Source organism: Amblyraja radiata, chromosome X, assembly GCF_010909765.2.
Source record: "Amblyraja radiata isolate CabotCenter1 chromosome X, sAmbRad1.1.pri, whole genome shotgun sequence".
Classification (NCBI taxonomy): Eukaryota; Metazoa; Chordata; class Chondrichthyes; order Rajiformes; family Rajidae; genus Amblyraja; species Amblyraja radiata.
In genome coordinates this window covers 15,577,677-15,601,074 of record NC_045999.1, presented here as the reverse complement: position 1 = coordinate 15,601,074, position 23,398 = coordinate 15,577,677, and the positions used below count along the sequence as shown (strand labels likewise).

Sequence of the window (23,398 nt, the reverse complement as noted above, 5' to 3'; positions counted from 1 at the left end):
GGCCGGGGCAGCTACGTCATTTCCGGGCTGATGCCCCTGCGCCGCGCGGTCGCTCTCCCTGTCTCCGGGGCAACGGGCAGCGGGCCACGGGCAGGATGAGCCGTGAGTTCCCGGGCCGGGCCGGGCGCGTGGGGGGCTTGGGGGGACCAGTCCTTCGGCCAGGCCGCGGCCTCGCACCCGGGAGACAGTGACTGGGCCATAATGTACACATACATCTCTCTCTCTGTCTCTCTCGCTCTCTCTCTCTCTCTTGTCTGTCTGTCTCTGTCTCTCTCTCTCTCTCTCTCTGTCTCCCTCTGTCTGTCATTCTCTCTATCTCTCGATCTCCAACCTGCGAGTTTGGTCAATCTGGTTTTACTGTCAACGACTGGGATAACGTACACAGACATCTCTCTGTCTCTGTCAATTCAATTTTCAATTTCAATTCAATTTAAAAACTTTACTGGCATGATAAAAAAAAACATTGTTATATTGCCAAAGTATAGAACATGACATACATATTGAAATGCATAGGTATAATTACAAGTATACAGTGCATGGATAGAAATGTCCCTGTACATAAATTGCAATAGGCCTATAGCTCTTTATTGATTGCTACACGTTCTTGCCGCTGTAAGCAGTACAACACAATAGCAAGTTTAGCAATTCAATATTAATTTTTTTGTGTTAGTTAATGTCGATTAGTGTGTGCGTACATATGTGCATGTTGGTCATTCACCGTCTCTCAGGTTATGGCATGCTGTTATGTATTCTGCACCAAGATGTGCCGTATTTCCTTCGCCAAGGATTATTCTTAGTTTTGATGTATCATCTAGTTCTTTAAAGTCGGGTTGCCACACTGAGTTTGTCAAAGTATGCTTTCCTTGTTTTGTCAAATTATTTGCATTTTAGGAGGAAGTGCACCTCTGTTTCAACCTCATCTGTCAAACAGTGGCCGCATATGCTGTTTTCCCTTGGTTGCCAGAATCTCTTCTGTCTTCCGTTTTCAACTGTCAAATAGTGGTCACTTAACCTGTATTTGGTGAGGGTCTGTCTGTGCTTTATGTCTCTAGCAGTCTCTGTCTTTCTCTCTCTCTCCCTGTCTTTCTCTCTATCTCTCTCTCGGCTCGACTCAGTGCCCGGATGCTTGGCATCCCCCAGGTCAGTGCGCCCCCCCCTTCTCCCACTTGCCTCCTCACCCCCTCCTCTGCCCTTACATTTCCCCCCCCTCCCCTCCGTCCATTCTCTCCCTCCCCTCACTTCCACGATCCTCATCCCCGTCCCCATTCACCCACCTTGCCTCCTCACCAACTCTCCCCTCCTTCCCCCCCCATCATATCACCCCTCTCACTCCCCCATCCCCCCCACTCCCAATCCCCTCACTAAACCCTCCCCCCCCCCCTTCAAGCACTAGCAATATTCGCGCATTAGTAATGTCCTGTTTGCCAGCTTGTTGACCCTCTGTGTTCCCATCCTGCAGGGTTTAGGAGCCGTTGCTGTGGACGGGGGGACGGGGATGTGAGCGGCCATTGAGCCATGGTGCTGGTGATCCCCCGCATCTGCTTGGTGTGCGGGCTGAGCTTCGAGTGGCTGAGCTTCGGTGGAGGACCACATGGCGGGGCACAACAAGGAGAAGAGTTATGTGTGCAACGTGTGTGGCAAGGCCTGCCTGAGCCCGAGCAAGCTGGAGACCCACTGGCGGGTGCACACGGGCGAGAAGCCCTATGCCTGCTCCATCTGTGGCAGGAGATTTACGCAGTCATCGGGTCTGCGGGAGCACCAGCGGGTGCACAGCAGTGAGCAGCCCTTCACCTGCTCCGACTGCAGCAAAGGCTTCAAGTCATCCAAGCAGCTGAAGATGCACAGGCGCCTGCACACTGGGGAGCGGCCCTTCATCTGCAGCGACTGTGGCATGGGCTTCACCCAGTCCAGCGACCTGTTGAAGCACCAGCGCACCCACACCGGCGACTGTCCCTACACCTGTGCCCAGTGCGGCAAGAGCTTTACCCACTCCAGCAGCCTGCTGATGCACCAGCGCACCCACACCGGCGAGCGCCCTTACACCTGTGCCCAGTGCGGCAAGGGGTTCACACACTCCGGCAACCTGCTGCAGCACCAGCGCACCCACACCGGCGAGCGCCCCTACACCTGTGCCCAGTGCGGCAAGGGCTTTACCCAATCCAGCAGCCTGCTGATGCACCAGCGCACCCACACAGGCGAGCGCCCCTACACCTGCACCCAGTGCGGCAAGGGCTTCATCTGCTCCACCAAGCTGCTGTCCCACCAGCAGGTGCATGCCGGCGACCATCCCATCCCCAGCCCGGTGTGAGGAGAGCGCTTTGCCAACACATGCACACCAGTGGCCAGCCCTACGACTGCCCTGTGGTGAGGCGTTTGACAGCTCGCGGGGTTTGCGGCAGCACCGACGGGCCCACGACAGCGAGCAGCTGCTTCCACTGTGACAAGAGAGCATGGGGGCTACGGGAGCACCAGCGGATACACACCAGAGACAGACCCTTTGTGAGCGCTGAGTGTGGCAAGCGTTTCACCTGCATGTCCAGCCTGTGGCAGCACCGGTGTACCCACAGCCATGAGCGTCCCTTCCCCTGCCCGTCCTGTGGTAAGGGTTTCACCCACCTTGACCACCTGCTGGAGCACAGGTGAGTCCACACTGGCCAGTGCCCCTTCACCTGCCCGCTCCGTGGCAAGGCCTTTGCCCGCTCCTCCAGCCTGCTGGCACACCTTCACGTGGATTGGCACAGTTAGGTAGACAAAAAATGGTGGAAGGAACAATAGCAAAAGGATTTTAGTCTTAGAGCAGGGAGGAACTACTGCAGTTGTACAGGGTCTGGGTGAGACCACACCTGGAGTATTGCGTACAGTTTTGGTCTCCCAATCTGAGGAAAGACATTCTTGCCATAGAGGGAGTACAGAGAAGGTTCACCAGACTGATTCCTGGGATGGCAGGACTTTCATATGAAGAAAGACTGGATAGACTCGGCTTGTACACCCTAGAATTCAGAAGATTGAGGGGGGATCTTATAGAAACTTACAAAATTCTTAAGGGGTTGGACAGGCTAGATGCAGGAAGATTATTCCCGATGTGGGGAAGTCCAGAACTAGGGGTCACAGTTTAAGAATAAGAGGGAAGTCTTTTAGGACCGAGATGAGAAAATCATTTTTTACACAGAGAGTGATGAATCTGTGGAATTCTCTGCCACAGAAGGTAGTTGAGACCAGTTCATTGGCTATATTTAAGAGGGAGTTAGATGTGGCCCTAGTGGCTAAAGGGATCAGGGGGTATGGAGAGAAGGCAGGGATGGGATACTGAGTAGGATGATCAGCCATGATCATATCGAATGGCAGTGCAGGCTCGAAGGGCCGAATGGCCTACTCCTGCACCTATTTTCTATGTTTCTAACAGGTAGCATTTCTGGTCGAGACCTTCCTCAGTCTCGACCCGGAATGTCACTCAGTCCTTCTCTCCAGAGATGCTGCCTGACCCGCTGAGTTATTCCAGCATTTTGTGTCCTTTTTTGTGAACCAGCATCTGCAGTTCCTTGTTTTTAAACCATTCTGGTTAACTGCATGCAATACTCCAAATGCTACCTGAACAATGACCCTCAAAGCTGCACATATACATTCCTCTCTCCTCATCTCACATCCTTTTATCTCCTTATTTTCCCTCGCCTCTGTCACTTACTTAACTCATCTGCCGATCACCCCCTCATCTGTTAACCGTGTCAGTCTGAAGAAGGGTCCTGACCCGAAATGTCACCTATCCATCTTCCCCACAGATGCTGCCTGACCCGCTGAGTTATTCCAGCACTGTTTCAAACGTCACCTATCCATGTTCTCCACAGATGCTGCCTGACCCGTTGAGTTACTCCAGCACTTCGTGTTAGATTCCGAGGATCCTCCAGTGCTTCTACTCAGCGGCTGTGGAAAGCATCTTGTCCGGAAATATTACCATCTGGTTTGGGAATTGCTCTGCCCAGGACAAGAAGGCTCTGCAGAGAGTAGTGCATTCAGCTGAACGCATTATGGGAACTTCACTCGCCCCCCTGCAGGAACTATACATCCGGAGGTGCAACTCCAGAGCCAATAGAGTCATGGGAGACCCCTTCCACCCCTGCAACGGACTGTTCCAGTTGCAATGGTCAGGCAAACGCCTCCTTTGCCATGCTGTGAAAATGGAGAGGTTGAGAAGGAGTTTCTTCCCAGAGGCCATTCGGACTGTAAACTCCTATCTCACCAGGGAATAACTTTACTGAACCTTTTTCCTTCCGCCCACAATATTTAACATGTAAAAGAATATGTGATTTGTAGTTTGTTTGTCTTTTTGCAGAAAGTCCACGAGCATTGCCAGTTTTCATTTCACTGCACATCTCGTATGTGTATGTGACGAATAAACCTGACTTGACTTGACATGACTAGAGTGATACAGTGTGGAAACAGTACCCACTACCTGCTCCCTCGACCCTCTCCCCACTTCCCTGTTGAAGTCCTGCCTCCCCGTTCTCTGCCCCTACCTCACTAATCTCTTCAACTCCTCATTGTCCCAAGGAATTGTCCCCTCCGCTTTCAAAACTGCTGCCGTTACACCAATCTTAAAGAAACCTGGTCTTGATCCCTCCTCTCTCATTAACTACCGCCCAATCTCAAACCTCCCCTTTCTTTCAAAAACCCTGGAGCGTATCGTTGCGTCGCAACTTCATTCCCACCTCCTTGCGTATAACCTACTTGAACCCCTCCAATCTGGCTTTCGCCCTCTCCATAGCACAGAAACTGCTCTCCTCAAAGTCCTCAACGACCTCCTCACCTCTGCTGACACTGGTTCCCTCAACATCCTCATCCTCCTCGACCTGAGCGCAGCCTTCGATACAGTGAACCATAACATCCTGCTCACCAGACTCAAAGACCTCGGCATTGAAGGCTCTGCACTCAGCTGGCTCCGTTCCTACCTTTCCAACAGATCCCACTTCATCTCTCTCCACAACCACACCTCTGCTACAGCCGCAGTCACTCAAGGCGTTCCCCAAGGCTCCGTACTCGGCCCCCTCCTCTTCATCATCTACATCCTCCCCCTTGGTCAGATACTCCGCCACTTCAATCTGGACTTCCACTGTTACGCTGATGACACCCAGATTTACCTTGGCACCAAATCCCCCCACAACCCCCCCCCTCTCCCATGTCAACTCCTGTTTGTCAGCTATAAAAACCTGGATGCAACATAATTTCCTCAAACTCAACAGCGATAAGACAGAATTCCTCCTCATAGGCTCCAAAGCCACACTCAGCAAAATCAATAACCCCACTCTCACCATCGACGGCACCACTGTCTCCCCATCTCCCCAGGCCCGCAACCTTGGCGTGATCTTTGAATCCACCCTCTCGCTTGAGCCTCACATCCGCCATGTCATTAAAACCTCCTTCTTTCATCTCCGCAACATTGCCAAACTCAGACCCTCTCTCACACCGCCTGCTGCTGAAAGACTCATCCATGCCTTCATCTCCTCCCGACTGGACTATTGCAACTCACTTCTCCTTGGCATCAGCTCCACCTACATCAACCGACTCCAACTGGTCCAGAACGCAGCCGCCCGACTCATCACCCACACCAAATCCTGGCATCACATCACTCCAGTCCTCAAAAAACTTCACTGGCTTCCCATCTCCCACCGGATCACCTACAAAATCCTGGTCCTCACCTACAAAGCCCTCCACCATCTGGCCCCCCCATATCTCACTGACCTCCTCTCCCCCTACCAACCCTCACGGTCTCTCAGATCCACATCAGCCGGTCTCCTCTCCATCCACAAGTCCAACCTCCGCAGTTTTGGGGACAGAGCCTTCTCCAGGGCAGCTCCCAGGCTCTGGAACTCCCTCCCCCAACTGATCCGCAAATCCGTGTCCCTCACCATCTTCCAGTCCCGCCTCAAGACCCATCTCTTCACCTCTGCCTATCCTTAGCCCCACGTCCCCGTCCCTTTTCATCTGTGCATTAATTGCCTCATACCGTGTTTTGTTTTGAATTCTGTCTTTACTTTGTGTACTAGTCATGTCTCTACTATTTATTTCATTCCCCTTACATGTTTTTCCTCTACATGCTCAATTTTTGTAAGGTGTCCTTGAGACTCTTGAAAGGCGCCCATAAATAAAATTTATTATTATTATTATTATTACCTTCGGCCCAACTTGCTCCCATCAACCAACATGTCCCGGCTACACTAGCCCCACCTGCCTGCATTTGCTCCATATCACTTCAAACTTGGCCTATCCATGTACCTGTCTATAGCACTTTCTTAAATGTTGGGATAGTCCCTGCCTCAACTACCTCCACCGGCAGCTTGTTCCATACACTCACCACTCTCTGTTAAAAAGTTACCCCTCAGATTCCTGTTATATCTTTTCCCCTTCACCTTGAACCTATGTACTCTGGTCCTCAATTCCCTCACTCTGGGTAAGAGATTCTGTGCATCTAACTAAATTGTGTTCTATGCAAGATTCCAGCATCTGCAGTCTCTTGTGTCTCCCTCACCTATATCCACCTATCACTTCTGAATAAGGGTCTCAACCTGAAACATCACCCATTCCTTCTCTCTTGAGATGCTGCCTGTCCCGCTGAGTTACTCCAGCATTTTGTATCCATCTATCACTTCACAGGCTTTGTCCAGCCCCATCTCTTTTCCAGCTTCCTCCCCCCCCCCCCACCCTCTCCAATCAGTCTGAAGAAGGGCCCTGACTCAAAACGTCATCTGTCCATTCCTTCCAGAGCAGTGGAGGAACTCAGTGGGTCAGGCGGCATCTGTAGAGGGAAGGCAATCTAAGGCGACCACACCCATCTCTCCTTTCCAACTTTCTCCACCCCCACACCAAGCAGTCTGAAGAAACGTCCTGACCAAAAATGTTGCCTGTCCATGAAGTTACTCCCGGAGATTGTGTCTCTTTTTGTAAACCAGCATCTGCTGTTCCTTGTATCTAGACTAGGCGTGTATTTCACGCTACACTTGCTCTCGGTCCGCCAAGGCCTGCTGGATCTCCTGGTTACCAACCATTTTAACCCCCCTTCCCATTCCCACGCTGGTCTTTCTGTCCTGGGCCTCCTCCATTACCAGAGTGAGGTGACAGGCAAACTGGAGGAACAGCACCTAATATCTTACAACCCACTGACATGAACATTGAATTATCCAAGTTAAGGATACATCCCCCCATCGTGGACTATCTCTTCATCATTCCTATGTCTTCTCGCTGGTGAAAGGCGTCAGGATTAATCCGGTGTCACCGCTTCCCGTTCCCCAGCCGTTCCCCCTCAACTCCGAACATTGGGATCTCGCTCGCTGCCCTTGGACGTCGGCAAGACTCCAGCTGCCGTAAACAAGGACTTTTGCTCGCCAACCCGCTGGAGCCAAGTCGTATTCCAATGAAATAATTGTCTTTTTTTGTGGAAGAAGTTAATTTAGAGGGAAATTAAAGAAAAATGAAAAGCGGAGACTTTGCAGATTTGCTTTGTGATTTTATTGCAAGACTAGACTAAGGGGGGCCCGTTAGGTCCCAGTCACACGGGAGGCCTGGTCCCCCCAACGCAACCCATTCCCCAACGCAATATTCCATCACTCACCTGTTCCCCCAACGCAAGTCATTCCCCCCAAAGCAATATTCCACCACCCAGGGGAGGGGTGGGAAGGGAGGGTGGGGGATGGGCGGGGGTTGGAGTGTGTTTGATGGGGCGGGGGGCATGGGGAAATTATTAATACGTCAAACAGATGGTTAATACAAGTCAAACACAATACAAGGGAAACTTGACATTATTCTATCTCATCTTTCAGGCGGCCCACACCACTATCCCCATTCCAAGCCATTCACAAGCCTCCCATTTACTGCAACAAATTTACGCTACTAGCGGTAGGGGGTGCGGGAGGACCTCTGTAACTCCTCACAGAAGAGTAAACAAGCTTCGTTATCTGCTCTGCTATTTCATGTTTACATTTACCATCCACCCTTCACACATTCCCAGACAAGAGGTAATACATCTAATCTTATACTTTGACAAATCCCATAACCACTTCTGCACCTGGTCGAGCGAGAGCTGCCAATTGTCGCATCCAATACATCCTTTTGTATACGCGTTTGGTCCATATCCCTCCAAACCTGTCCTATCCATGTACCTGTCTAACTGTTTCTTAAATGTTGGGATAGTCCCAGCCTCAACTGCCTCCTCTGGCAGCTTGTTCCATACACCCACCACCCTTTGTGCGAAACAATATCTCATAAAGGTTGCCATTACAATAGAATGAAATAAATGAGTTAACTACATTGTGGAAATTCAAGTACCTTTTAGAATGCTAGACAAATTGCTGTGATATGGATTTTTTAGACCACGATAGGAAAGGAGATTGGCAGCTATTTAAATAGCCATTTGTGATATGCGTCCTGAGGTTTGCCAACTTCAGGCACCATAAATTTTTATAAGAGCCAGGTTTTTGTTTAGAAAATGTTGGCCATTCTGAGGAAGTGGGGATTCCAGCAGGCTTGGAATTTTTGGGTATGTGTGTACGCAAACCTAGAGGTCTCAAGCTTACTGACAGCAGCCCGTCACCTGCACTCTGATGTGGAACTCCTCATAGAATCCAGTGGGGGAACGTGAAGCTGGGCAATTACCAGCCACCATGTTGCAGCAAGTTTAACCTACTATACGATACGAAACGATACGGTAGAACTTTAATTATCCCAGAAGGGAAATTGATCTGCCAACAGTCATAAAAACCCCAAATACATGATCATGAAATTAAAGTGACAAGTGGAAAGGCTTGGGGTATGTGCAAAGATTGGGGGGGGAGGAGGGGGGCAGGGGAGTCAATCTCAGTCTACCCCACGACAGAAGAGAGAGGAGTTGTAAAGTTTGATAGCCACAGGGAAGTAGGATCTGCTGCAGATTGATTTCAGTGGTGGAGGACGGCTTACTCCTTATTTAAGAATAAGGAGTAAGCCATTTAGAAGGAGGCGATGAAACACTTTTTCTCACAGAGAGTGGTGAGTCTGTGGAATTCTCTCCCTCCAAGGGCGGTGGAGGCAGGTTCTCTGGATGCTTTCAAGAGAGAGCTAGATAGGGCTCTTGAAAATAGCGGAGTCAGGGCATATGGGGAGAAGGCAGGAACGGGGTACTGATTGGGGATGATCAGCCATGATCACATTGAATGGCGGTGCTGGCTTGAAGGGCCAAATGGCCTACTCCTGTACCTATTGTCTATTGTCTATTGTCTATTGTCTATCCTTTCGTTACCTTGTTCAATTCCAATCAAAATTAAATAAGGAAGGATATTAATGTTTCTTCCACAGTTCCCTCCTTGTTGAACAACACTGAGTAAGATTAGATTAAACTTTATTAATTAGATTAGATTAGATTAAACTTTATTAATCCCCTTATTCAGGGGAAATTCTGATGTCCTTGCAGCACACTAATAAAAATACAACATAGATTCAAAAAGAAGTTCAACACAAAAACATCCCCCCACAGTGATTCCCACTGTGGGGGAAGGCACAAAGTCCAGTCCCCATCCTCTTGTCCATCCAAAGTCGGGCCTATTGAGGCCTCCACAGTCGCCGCCACGGCGCCCGATGTTCTCGCCGGGTGATGGTGCTTCGGCGTCGGGAGAACCCCCAGCGGCTTGGGGTGCCAGGAACGGCCGCCTTCCCACCGGAGACCGCGGCTTCCAAGCCAACAGACCGCGCCGGACGGAGCTCCACACACTGGCGATCTCGGTGAGAGATCCCAGGCTCCGGGATGTACCGTTCAGCGCCGCAGCTGGCCGCTCCACAGAACCGCGGCTCCACGATATTCTCATCTGCGGTCCCAGCATACTGGAGTCCCAGCGCGGCGACCCAGGAAAGGCATCGCCCGCCCCGCAACAGCGCTCCAGCGCTGCGCCGCCGCCAAAGCCGAGGTTCTGGCCAGGTCCCCTCAAGGAAACGTCGCTCCAGGACCCGCTGGTAGGCCGCAAGGACAGGTCGAAGTCGCTGCTCGGAGGAAGGCAACCCCTCCGACCAGGTAGGGACTCGAAAAGCAGTTTCCCCCTTCCCCCCCACCACCCCCCACACATAAAATGATTAGGCCCCCTGACTACACTCAACGTACTAAAAATAATAAAAAAGAAGGGAAAAAAAACGGACAGCTGCAGGACAGGCAGCCGTTCAGGACAGCGCCTCCTCCGGAAAGGATATTAATATTTTCTCTAATTAATAAGTTGCAAAAAATGAGTCATACATGACGAATTATAATTTTGGTTGGAGCAAGCAAAGAGATACTTCCTTGTGCATGCGAAGGAATATGGCACAAACCAAACATTCTAATCAGATAAGGAAGCGTGTTTACTTCCAGCAGCGAGTTCACTGTGTTCTGTGTGGAAGTTGTTCGTTGGATTTCAAACTTCTACCTTCCTCCTGTTTAGATTCCTCACTACACCCTCGTATTCTCTCTCATCCCACACAATGTTAGTTTATCCATGTATTTTATAGTACAACTGGGCTGTGGAACGAGCATCAAAAATGTGTCTAGAAATCAGTTTACGTGACCCAAGTCACCAAATTACATGACATTTTCCACAATTTAGATGAAATATAATTGAGAAGGATGTCATAACTCGCCATTGCGGAAAGTTGCACAATAATTAATTAAACTAATTAGAAAAGGAGATGAGTCAGAATATAGAAGAGAGATCGAGCAACTGTCCATATGGTGCCAGCGCAATAACCTGGCCCTCAACACCAGCAAAACCAAGGAACTGATTGTGGACTTTGGAAGGAGTAGGAGGGGGACCCACAGCCCCACTTATATCAACGGGTCGATGGTTGAAAGGGTCAAGAGCTTCAAATTCCTGGGCGTGCACATCTCTGAAGATCTTTCCTGATCCGAGAACGCTAATGCAATCATCAAATAGCACATCAGCGCCACTACTTCCTGAGAAGATTACGGAAAGTCGGATTGTCAAGGAAGATTCTCTCTAACTTCTACAGGTGCACAGTCGAGAGCATGCTGACCGGTTGCATCGTGGCTTGGTTCGGCAATTTGAGCGCCCTGGAGAGGAAAAGACTACAAAAAGTAGTAAACACTGCCCAGTCCATCATCGGCTCTGACCTTCCTTCCATCGAGGGGATTTATCGCAGTCGCTGCCTCAAAAAGGCTGGCAGTATCATCAAAGACCCACACCACCCTGGCCACACACTCATCTCCCTGCTACCTTCAGGTAGAAGGTACAGGAGCCTGAAGACTGCAACAACCAGGTTCAGGAATAGCTACTTCCCCTCAGCCATCAGGCTATTAAACCTGGCTCGGACAAAACTCTGATTATTAACAACCACTTTCTGTTATTTGCACTTTATTTGCAGTTTATTTATTCATGTGTGTATATATTTATATCATGGTATATGGACACATTTATCTGTACTGTAGTAAATGTCTTACTATTTTTCTGTGTGCTTAAGCAAAGCAAGAATTTCATTGTCCATACAGGGACACATGACAATAAACTCACTTGAACTTGAACTTCAGATAGGGAAAGTAAGCGTCATCTAGTGGTCAATGCACATATTACACGATGGGCAGCTTATTTCCGTGTTGCAGTCCATTTAAACTATATATCATACCTATATATATTCCAGATAGTAATATAGGTATAATAATATAATATGAAGCATAATATAATATGAAGCAACGAAATCCTGGAATATTTAGTTTCCAATCACAGCCCTCCTGCAACCATGTTTCACTAATTATATAAATACCTATAATATTATTATACCTAAATGTAATATTATTATATCTATATCACTATCTGGAATATATATAGATATAATAATATAATATATTATTATATCTATATATATTCCAGATAGTGATATAGATATAATAATATTACATTTAGGTATAATAATATTATAGGTATTTATATAATTTAGGTAATAATAATATCAGTGAAACATGGTTGCAGGAGGGCTGTGATTGGAAACTAAATATTCCAGGATTTCGTTGCTTCAGGTGTGATAGAATTGGAGGGGGCAAGAGGTGGAGGTGTTGCATTGTTAGTCAGGGAAGATATTACAGCAGTGCTTTGGCAGGATAGATTGGAGGGCTCATCTTGGGAGGCTATTTGGGTGGAACTGAGAAGTGGGAAAGTTGTAGCAACACTTATAGGGGTGTATTATAGACCGTCAAATGGGGAACGAGAATTGGAAGAGCAAATATGTAAGGAGATAGCAGATATTAGTAGTAAGCACAAGGTGGTGATTGTGGGAGATTTCAACTTTCCACACATAGACTGGGAAACACATTCTGTAAATGGGCTGGATGGTTTGGAGTTTGTAAAATGTGTGCAGGATAGATTTTGCAGCAATACATCGAGGTACCTACTAGAGGAGGGGCAGTGCTGGACCTCCTGTTAGGAAGTGAGACGGGACATGTGGCGGAGGTATGCGTTGGGGAGCACTTCGGGTCTAGTGATCACAATACCATTAGTTTCAATATAATTATGGAGAGGGTCAGAACTGGACCTAGGGTTGAGATTTTTGATTGGAGAAAGGCTAACTTTGATGAGATGCGAGATGATTTAAAAGGAGTGAACTGATACATTTTGTTTTATGGGAAATATGTAGAAATGGAGGACATTTAAAGGCGACATTTTAAGAGTACAGAATCTTTATGTTCCTGTTCGGTTGAAAGGAAACAGTAAAAATTGGAAAGAGCACTGGTTTTCAAGGGAAATTGGACATCTTGTTCGGAAAAAGAGGGAGATCTACAATAATTATAGGCAGCATGAAGTAAATGAGGTGCTTGAGGAGTATCAGGAATGTAAAAAGAATCTTAAGAAAGAAATTAGAAAAGCTAAAAGAAGATATGAGGTTGCTTTGGCAAGTAAGGTGAAAGTAAATCCAAAGGGTTTCTACAGCTATATTAATAGCAAAAGGATAACGAGGGATAAAAATTGGTCCATTGGAGAGACAGAGTGGACAGCTATCTGCAGAGCCAAAAGAGATGGGGGAGATATTGAACAATTTATTTTCTTCGGTATTCACCAAGGAGAAGGATATTGAATTATGTGAGGTAAGGGAAACTAGTAGAGTAGCTATGGATGCTATGAGGTTCAAAGTAAAAGAAGTACTGACACTTTTGAAAAATATCAAAGTGGATAAGTCTCCAGGTCCTGACAGGATATTCCCTAGGACATTGAGGGAACTTAGTGTAGAAATAGCCGGGGCTATGACAGAAATATTTCAAATGTCATTAGAAACGGGAATAGTCCCCGAGGATTGGCGTACTGCGCATGTTGTTCCATTGTTTAAAAAGGGTTCTAAGAGTAAACCTAGCAATTATAGACCTGTTAGTTTGACTTCAGTGGTGGGCAAATTAATGGAAAAGATACTTATAGATAATATATATCAGCATCTGGATGAACAGGGTCTGATTAGGAACAGTCAACATGGATTTGTGCCTGGAAGGTCATGCTTGACTAAACTTCTTGAATTTTTTGAAGAGGTTACTAGGGAAATTGACGAGGGTAAAGCAGTGGATGTTGTCTATATGGACTTTAGTTAGGTATTTGACAAGGTTCCTCATGGAAGGTTGATTAAGAAGGTTCGACTGTTGGGTATAAATGCAGGAATAGCAAGATGGATTCAACAGTGGCCGAATGGGAGAAGCCAGAGGGTAATGGTGGATGGCAGTTTGTCGGGTTGGAGGCAGGTGACTAGTGGGGTGCCTCAGGGATCTGTGTTGGCTCATTTGTTGTTTGTCATGTACATCAATGATCTGGATGAAGGTGTGGTAAATTGGATTAGTAAGTATGCAGATGATACCAAGGTAGGGGGTGTTGTGGATAATGAAGAGGATTTCCAAAGTCTACAGAGTGATTTTGGCCATTTGGAAAAATGGGCTGAAATATGGCAGGTGGAGATTAATGCTGATAAATGTGAGGTGCTACACATTGGCAGGACAAATCAAAATAGGACGTACATGGTAAATGGTAGGGAATTGAAGAATACAGTTGAACAGAGGGATCTGGGAAAAACCGTGCATAGTTCCTTGAAGGTGGAATCTCATATAGATAGGGCGGTAAAGAATGCTTTTGGTATGCTAGCCTTTATAAATCAGAGCATTGAGTATAGAAGCTGGGATGTAATGTTAAAATTGTACAAGGCATTGGTGAGACCAAATCTGGAGTATGGTGTACAATTTTGGTCGCCCAATTATAGGAAGGATGTCAACAAAATAGAGAGAGTACAGAGGAGATTTACTAGAATGTTGCCTGGATTTCAACAACTAAGTCACAGAGATAGGTTGAATAAGTTAGGTCTTTATTCTCTGGAGCGCAGAAGGTTAAGGGGGGACTTGGTAGAGGTCTTTAAAATTATGAGAGGGATAGACAGAGTTGATGTGGACAAGCTTTTTCCTTTGAGAATAGGGAAGATTCAAACAAGAGGACATGACTTCAGAATTAAGGGACAGAAGTTTAGGGGTAACATGAGGGGGAACTTCTTTACTCAGAGAGTGGTAGCGGTGTGGAATGAGCTTCCAGTGGAAGTGGTGGAGGCAGGTTCGTTGGTATCATTTAAAAATAAATTGGATAGGCATATGGATGAGAAGGGAATGGAGGGTTATGGTATGAGTGCAGGCAGGTGGGACTAAGGGAAAACAAGTTGTTCGGCACGGACTTGTAGGGCCGAGATGGCCTGTTTCCATGCTGTAATTGTTATATGGTTATATGGTTATATTATTATACCTATATATATTCCAGATAGTAATATAGGTATAGAAATATAATATTATAATATGTTATTATACCTATATATATTTCAGATAGTAATATAGGTATAATAATATAATACTACAAACTTTTATTATCTATATAGCTAAAAGTCTGATCTTGACCGCTTTTGGCACACTGTGGCGTGATTTCTGAGAGAGCGCCGCCACCTACAGCCATCATTTTTGGTCACGTCGCTCAGAGCCCACCTACGCCTTTCAGGACCGGAGGATTTTTCCCATCGATGATAAATCAGAGAGATATTAATGTTTTTAAAATATTTGTCATTCTCTCTGCTGCCCCTGCTGGTGGGAGGGCAAGGGACTATAAAACCAGGAAGTGGTATGCCTCAGTCAGTCTCTTCACGATGGAAGAGATAATAATAATAATAATGGATGGGATTTATATAGCGCCTTTCTAATACTCAAGACGCTTTACATCGCATTATTCATTCACTCCTCAGTCACACTCGGTGGTGGTAAGCTACTTCTGTAGCCACAGCTGCCCTGGGGCAGACTGACGGAAGCGTGGCTGCCAATCTGCGCCTACGGCCCCTCCGACCACCACCAATCACTCACACACATTCACACACAGGCAAAGGTGGGTGAAGTGTCTTGCCCAAGGACACAACGACAGTATGCACTCCAAGCGGGATTCGAACCGGCTACCTTCCGGTTGCCAGCCGAACACTTAGCCCATTGTGCCATCTGTCGTTCCATGCGCCATCTGTCGTCCCATAAACCAGATAGAGGGTCACGTTTCTCTGAGCTGTGAATAACACTGAACACATGTCTGCTCAACTGTGAGTGCCCTTAGTGGTTCTAAAATGCAGGCAAAAAATGTCTATTGGTTCCAAAATGCTTGCAAAATGTGTCCATTGGTTCGAAAATGCTTGGGAAAAGTGTCTATTTGTTCTAAAATGTTTGCAAAAAGTGTTTATTGGTTCTAAAATGTTTGCAAGAAGTGTCTATTTGTTTAAAATGTTTGCAAAAAGTGTTTCTTTTGGTTCTAAAATGCTTGCAAAAAGTGTCTCTATTGGTTCTACAATGCTTGCAGAAAGTGTATTTTTGGTTCTTCATATGAAAGTCCTGCCATCCCAGGAATCAGTCTGGTGAACCTTCTCTGTACTCCCTCTATGGCAAGTATGTATTTCCTCAGATTAGGGGACCAAAACACAATTTAGTTAGATGCACAGAATCTTTTGCCCAGAGTGGGGGAATCGAGGACTAGAGGACATAGGTTCAAGTTGAAGGGGAAAAGATTTAACAGGAATCTGAGGGGTGACTTTTCAACAGAGAGTGGTCGGTGTATGGAACAAGCTGCCGGGGGAGGTAGTTGAGGGTGGGACTATCCCAAAGTTTAAGAAACAGTTATAGACAGTTACATAGATAGGCCAAGTTTGGAGGGATATGGACCAAATGCAGGAAGGTGGGACTAGTGTAGCCGCGACATGTTGGGTGGTGTAGTCAGGTTAGGCCGAAGGTACTGTTTCCACACTGTATCACTCGAACACAAAGTGCTGGAGTAACTCAGCAGGTCAGGCAGCATTTGTGGAGAACATGGATAGGTGACATTTCGCAGAGTGCTGAAGTAACTCAGCGGGTCAGGCAGTATCTGTGGAGAACATGGATAGGTGACATTTCGGGTCAGGACCCCTCTTCAGACTGCCACTATGTTAACAGATCGGCAGATGTATGAAGTAAGTGACAGAGCCGAGAGAAAATAAGGCGATAAAAGGGTGTGAGAAAGGGAGAGAGGAATGTATATGTGTAGCTTTAAGGGACTTTGGTCAGGTAGCATTTGGAGTATTGCATACAGTACTGGTCACTCCATTACAGGACTGATGTGGAGGAAGGTGCAGAGATGGTTAACCAGAATGGTTTAAAAACAAGGAACTGCAGATGCTGGTTTACAAAAAAAGACACAAAATGCTGGAGCAACTCAGCGGGACAGGCAACATCTCTGGAGAGAAGGACTGGTTGACATTTCGGGTCGAGACTGAGGAGGGTCTCGACAAGAAACGTTACCCATTCCTTCCAGCATTTTCTCTCTACCTAAACAGCGCCCATCCACGTGGCAGTGTGTCAGCAGGCTGGAGGAGCGGGCAAAGGCTTTGCCACAGAACGGGCAGGTGAAGGGGCGCTGGCCGGTGTGGACTCACCGATGATCCGGCAGGTGGTCAAGGCGGGTGAAGCCCTTACCACAGGACGGGCAGGGGAAGGGACGCTCACCGCTGTGGGTATGCCTGTGCTGCCACAGGCTGGACATGCAGGTGAAACCCTTGCCACACTCAGCGCACACAAAGGGTCTCTCTCTGGTGTGCATCAGTTGGTGCTCCCGCAACCCCACATGCTCTCTTGTCACAGTGGGAGCAGCTGCTCGGCGACGTGCGCCCGCCGGTGCTGCCGCAACCCTCGTGAGCTGTCAAACGGCTCATCACAGTACGGGCAGTCGTAGGGCTGGCCACTGGTGTGTACTGCTGGTGAGACAGGGCGTGCGAGGCCATGGCAATGCGTTCTACACACACCGGGCTGGGAACGGGACTGTCGCCGGCGTACACCCGCTGGTGGGACAGGAGTTTGGTGGAGCAGGTGAAGCTCTGCCGCACTGGGTGCAGGTAAAGGGGCGCTCGCCGGTGTGGGTGCGCTGGTGCTTCAGCAGGTTACTGGAGTTGGTGAAGCCAAGAATTAGGAGTAAGCTATTTAGAACGGAGATGAGGAAACACTTTTTCTCATAGAGTTGGTGAGCCTTTAGAATTCTCTGCCTCAAATGGCTGTGGAGGCCGGTTCTCTGGATACTTTCAAGAGAGAGCTAGATAGGGCTCTCAAAGTTGGCGGAGTCAAGGGATATGGGGAGAAGGCAGGAACGGGGTACTGATTGGGGATGATCAGCCATGATCACATTGAATGGCGGTGCTGGCTCAAAGCGCCGAATGGCCTACTCCTGCACCTATTGTCTATTCCCCCAGCTCCCCGCCATTCACAGTGAAGATCCTACCCTGGTTTGACTTCCTAAACTGCAACACCCTCCCCACCCCCAAACAATGTGACCCCCTCCTTGTCGCTCCCTGCACCTTACCCCTGCCGCCTCCTGCTCCTCGCCCCCCGATGCTCCCTCCCCCTCCTCTCAACCCCTAAACAGTGTGAACCCCCACCAGGCTCCCGACCCCCTTCCTTGAATCACTTGACCTATCTCCCCCCAGTTCCCTGCCCTCACCCCATTTATCCCCCTCGGCACCAAACCTTGAATCCCTCCCCCCTTCCTTTGCTCCCCCGTTATCTATCTCTCTCTCTCTCTCTCTCTCTCTCTCTCGTCTCTCTCTCTCTCTCTCTCATCTCTTTCTCTCTCTCTCTCTCTCTCTCTCTCTCTCTCTCTCTCTCTCTCTCTCTCTCTCTCTCAGTCTCTCTCTCTCTCTCTCTCTCTCTCTCTCTCTCTCTCTCTCTCTCTCTCTCTCTCTCTCTCTCTCTCTCTCTCTCTCTCTCTCTCTCTCTCTCTCTCTCTCTCTCTCTCTCTCGCTCGCGGATTCGGTGCGCGGGGGGGGAGGGGGTGGGGGCGGGGACCAGTCCTCCGGCCAGGCCGCGGCCTCGCACCCCGGACACGGTGACTGGGCCTGTGGTTGGCGGTGCGCTCGTGGAGCCGGGCCTGCGCCGGGTCCCGCCGCCGCCGCAACACGACCGTCAATCTCGGGTGGGGCTGATGGGTGGGCGTCGTGCGGCCGGGGTGGTGGAGGAATCATGTCGCTGCTGAGGGAGCGGGGAATCGGGACACAGTCTCTCTTTCTGTCTGTCTGTCTGTCTGTCTGTCTGTCTGTCTGTCTGTCTGTCTGTCTGTCTGTCTGTCTGTCTGTCTGTCTGTCTGTCTCTCTATCTCTATCTCTCTCCAACCTGCGAGGTTGGTCAATCTGGTTTTACTGCCAAATGGTAAACAACGACTGCGGGATAATGTACACATGTATCTCTCTTTCACTCTCTTTCTCTCTCTCTTTCTCTATATCTCCCTTTCTCGGTGTTTCTCTCTCTGTGTTTCTCTCTATCTGTGTTTCTCTCTCTGTGTGTTTCTCTGTGTGTGTGTGTTTCTCTCCCTGTCTCTATTTCTGTCTCTATCTCTCTCTCTCTCTCTATTAACGGGTCCCTTTCAGAATGGCAGGCAGTGACTACTGGGGTACCGCAAGGTTCGGTGCTGGGACCGCAGCTATTTACAATACACATCAATGATTTGGATGAAGGGATTCAAAGTAACATTAGCAAATTTAAAGATGACACAAAGTTGGTGGACGTGTGAACTGTGAGGAGGATGCTATGAGAATACAGGGTGACATGGACAGGTAGGGGGGCAAATACATGGCAGATTAAGTTTAATGCGGATCGATGTGAGGTTATCGACTTTGGTAGCAAAAAGAGGAAGGCAGATTACTATCTAAATGGCGTCAAGTTGGGAAACGGGGAGGTACAACGGAACCTGGGGTGTCCTTGTACATCAGTCTATGAAAGTAAGTATGCAGGTACAGCAGGCAGTGAAGGAAGCAAATGGTATATTGGCATTTATAACAAGAGGAGTCGAGTATAGGAGAAAAGAGGCCCTTCTGCCGTTGTACAGAGCCCTAGTGAGACCACACCTGGAGTAATGTGTGCAGTTTTGGTCCCCTAATTTGTGGAAGGACATTCTTGCTATTGAGGGAGAGCAGCGTAGGTTAATTCCCGGGATGGCGGGACTGTCATATGCTGAGAGAAGCTGGGCTTGTACACTCTGGAGTTTAGAAGGATTAGAGGGTATCTCTTTGAAACAGAAAAGAGTGTTAAGGGGTTGGGCACGCTAGAGGCAGGAAACATGTTTCCGAGGTTGGGGGAGTCCAGAACCAGGGCCATAGTTTAAGAATATGGAGTAAGACATTTAGAACGGAGATGAGGAAACACTTTTTCTGTGGTGAGTCTGTGGAGAGGGCGGGGGAGGCAGGTTCTCTGGATGATTTCAAGAGTGAGCTAGATAGGGCTCTTAAAAAAGCGGTCAGGGAATATGGGGAGAAGGCAGGAATGATCAGCCATGATCACATTGAATGGCGGTGCTAGCTCGAAGGGCCGAATGGCCTGGTCCTGCACCCATTGTCTATTATCTCGCTATACCTCTCTCTACCCCTCTCTCTATCTGCGGGATGTACAAGACAGTTAGATTTAGCTCTTAGGCTAACGGAATCAAGGAACATGGGGAGAAAGTAGGAACGGGGTTCTGATTGTGGATAATCAGCCATGATCATATTGAATGGCGGTGCTGGCTTGAAGGGCTGAATGGCCTACTCCTGCACCTATAGGGAGGTTTCACGGCAGTCGAGTGACGACCCATGACCCGTACTGTTGCTAGGCTACTCCAAATTGATTACACGCGATGAACTGCAGGTTGGCACTTACCATTGTTTCCAGCGTAAAAACACGCTAAAATGGTCAATTTTTGCGCTGTAAATAATTATGGAAATCGGGATAAGCGTGTGAGACATTCTGAATACCTCAGAATTCCAAAAGTGAGGAGAAATGACGGTAGAGTGCTTGGCGAACATTGGCCGTTTACTCACTCCATTTCATCAACAGTAAGGCATTATTTGTGTTTTTTCCTGATTCCTTTGGCATCTAAAAAGTTTCAGAAGTTATAAATCTGGCTGTAATTTTTTTAATCGTCCATGGTTCTCGTGGGGTTTTACTTACAAAATGAAAACGCATCTGAAGGAAAATTTACAGCCAGATCTATCACCTCTGAGAATTTTTAGAAACCAAAGGAATCAAGGAAAAACACAAATAATGCCTTACTTGATGAAATGCAGTGAGCAAACGCGAGAATTCCCAATATTTTCAATGTTTACCAAGCACTTTAGCTGCTGTAGTCCCTTCAGTTCTCGCTTCTCTATGCCTTCATTTCGCTTCACGTTTGGAATTCTAAAGTTGGGTACATGTCTCACACACTTACCCCGACTCCCACAATTGTTTTCAGCGCAAAAAATTCAACATTTTGACGGTTTTTAACAGGTAGGAAAGTACGCGTTTCTAGCATTAATAACATATACCGGAAGTGACGGATGTCTTCCAGTTGGATTTAGCGGCTCCGTGCGTCGAGCCCTAAGACCCAGTGACGTTTCGTGCAACCCCCCTATTGTCTATGTTACCTTGTTCCAACTAAGAATGATCTATTCCACATTTTCCTTGAACTTTCTATATGTCCTGTTTTCACTCCTTACATTTCCTTATCTCTGTACCTTCCAACACTGAAGAAGGGTCCTGACCTAAAACGTCACGGATTCCTTCTCTCCACAGACGCTGCCCGACCCTCTGAATGACTCCAGCAGTGTGTGACCTTCTTCCAATGATGCATTCTGCAGGGGCGGGGCCGACAGTCCCCCTCAGATGGGCCGTGACGCCACGCCACGGCCGTGCGTGTGGCTGACGTTACAGTGCTTTGCGGGTGGGTGGCTCGACACGGTTCATGAATGTTCGGCGCTCCCCCCACCCACTCATGCCTCCCCCACGAGACTCAGCGCCAATCCCCGGTGCTACGGTGCCGCCTGTCCCCCTCGAATTAGCGGTGAGGTCAGGGCGCCGGTGGTGCGTGCCGTGTGTGCAGCAGACGTCACTGCACAGGGCGGGGAGACATGCGGGCGGCCCGACTCAGTGCCCGGATGCTCGGCACCTCCCAGTTCAGCGCGACCCCCCTTCTCACACTTGCCTCCTCATCCCCTCCTCTACCCTCACACTCCGCCACTTCTCCCCTCACAACACGCCGTTCCCTCTCCCCCTCCCCTCACTTCCACTGTCCTCATCCCCGTCCCCATTTCCGCCCTTGCCTCTTCACAACCACTTCCCTCCTTCCCCACTTCCTATCATCCCTCTCACTCCCCCATCACCTCCCCTGCTCACCCCTATTCCCCCCCCCCCTTCAAGCACAAGTAATGTGTACACGTTAATAATGTCCTGTTTGCCAACTTGTTGACCTTTTGTGTTCCCCTCCTGCAGGGTTTAGGAGCCGTTGCTGTGGACGGAGAGACGGGGACGTGAGCGGCCATAGAGGGCGTCCAGGGTGCCGATGAGTGCCCCCACACCCATCTGCTTGGTGTGCGGGCTGAGCTTCGAGGGGCTGAGCTTTGGTGGAGGACCACATGGCGGTGCACAACAAGGAGAAGCATTATGAGTGTGACGTGTGTGGCAAGGCCTGGCGGTGCCCGGGCGAGCTGGAGGCCCACCGGCGGGTTCACACGGGAGAACGCCCCTTCGACTGCACAGAGGGCGGCAAGACCTTCAAGACGGCAAGTGACCTGAAGGTCCACCAGCGAGTGCACACGGGCGAGAGGCCCTATGGCTGCTCCACCTGTGGCAGGAGCTGTATCCAGTTGTCGGGGCTGCGGGACCACCAGCTGGTGCACAGCAGTGAGTGGCCTTTCACCTGCTCCGACAGCGACAAAGGCTCCAAGTCTTCGCCGGTACTGAAGGCGCATAGGCGCCTGCACACCGGGGAGCGCCCCTACACCTGCACCCAGTGCGGTAAGGGCTACTCCCGCTCCTGCAGCCTGCTGGTGCACCAGCGCACCCATACCGGCGAGCGCCCCAACATCTGCACCCAGTGTGGCAAGGGATTTACCCGCTGTCCCACCAGCGGGTGCATTACGTTGAGTGGCCCTTTGGCTGCTCTGACTGCGGCAAGGACTTCAAGGAGGCGCAACAGCTGAAGACCCACCGGCGAGTGCACACGGGCGAGAAGACCCATAGCTGCTCCACCTGCGGCAAGAGCTTTCCACGGTCATCAGGGCTATGCTAGCACCGGCGGGTGCACAGCGGTGAGCGGCCCTTCACCTGCTCTGACTGCGGCAATGGCAGGTGTCCGCTCACCTGAAGAAGCACAGGAGCCTGCACACCGGGTAACGGCCCTACACCTGCAGCGACTGTGGCATGAGCTTCACCCAGTCCACCAGGCTGCTAGGGCACCAGCGCACCCACATCGGCAAGTGACCCTACACCTGCGCCCAGTGCCACCAAGCGGCTGTCCATCAGCGGGTGCACGCCGGCGACCGTCACGTCCCCAGCCCCGTGGGTGGAGAGCGTTTTGCCATGGCCTCGCACACTCTGTCTCACCAGTACATGCACACAAGTGGCCAGCCCTACAACTGCCCGTACTGTGGTGAGGAGTTTGACAGCTCGCGGGGGTTGCGAAAGCTCCCACTGCGGCAACTTCAAGAGTGCACTGGGGCTGCGGAAGTACCAGCGGATACACACCAGAGAGAGGCCCTTTGTGTGCGTTGAGTGTGGCAAAGGTTACACCCGCACTTGCAACCTGTGGCAGCACCGGCGTACCCACAGCGGTGAGTTTTCCTTCTCCTGCTTGCCCTGTAGTAAAGGCTTCACCCGCTTTGACCACCCGCTGAAGCACCGACGAGTCCCCACGGGCCAGCGCCCCTTCACATGCCCGCTCTGTGGCAAGGCCTTTGCCCGCTCCTCGAGCCTGCTGGCACACTGCCACGTGGATAGATAGGCGCCGTTTCGGTAAACAGAAAATGCTGGAAGGGATCGGTAACGTTTCAAGTCGAGACCCTTCTTCAGTCGCGACCCGATGTGTCACGCAATCCTTCTCTTGAGAAATGCTGCCTGTCCCGC

The 23,398-nt window shown here is 49.4% G+C and overlaps 1 protein-coding gene across 2 annotated transcripts; it reads left to right on the top strand.

Annotated features, from left to right (window-relative positions):
* Positions 1 to 22,776, top strand: LOC116968275 (zinc finger protein 239-like). Of its 2 annotated transcripts, none has more exons than XM_033014987.1 (2): positions 1 to 102; positions 21,767 to 22,776. In XM_033014987.1, the coding sequence occupies exon 2, from the start codon at positions 21,910 to 21,912 to the stop codon at positions 22,474 to 22,476; it is 567 nt and encodes a 188-aa protein (XP_032870878.1). In that variant the 5' UTR covers positions 1 to 102; positions 21,767 to 21,909; the 3' UTR covers positions 22,477 to 22,776. The 2 variants fall into 2 exon arrangements, with proteins under 2 accessions (XP_032870878.1, XP_032870877.1); XM_033014986.1 differs by lacking the exon at positions 1 to 102 and adding an exon at positions 18,329 to 18,461.
* Positions 22,777 to 23,398: the final 622 nt, after the last annotated feature.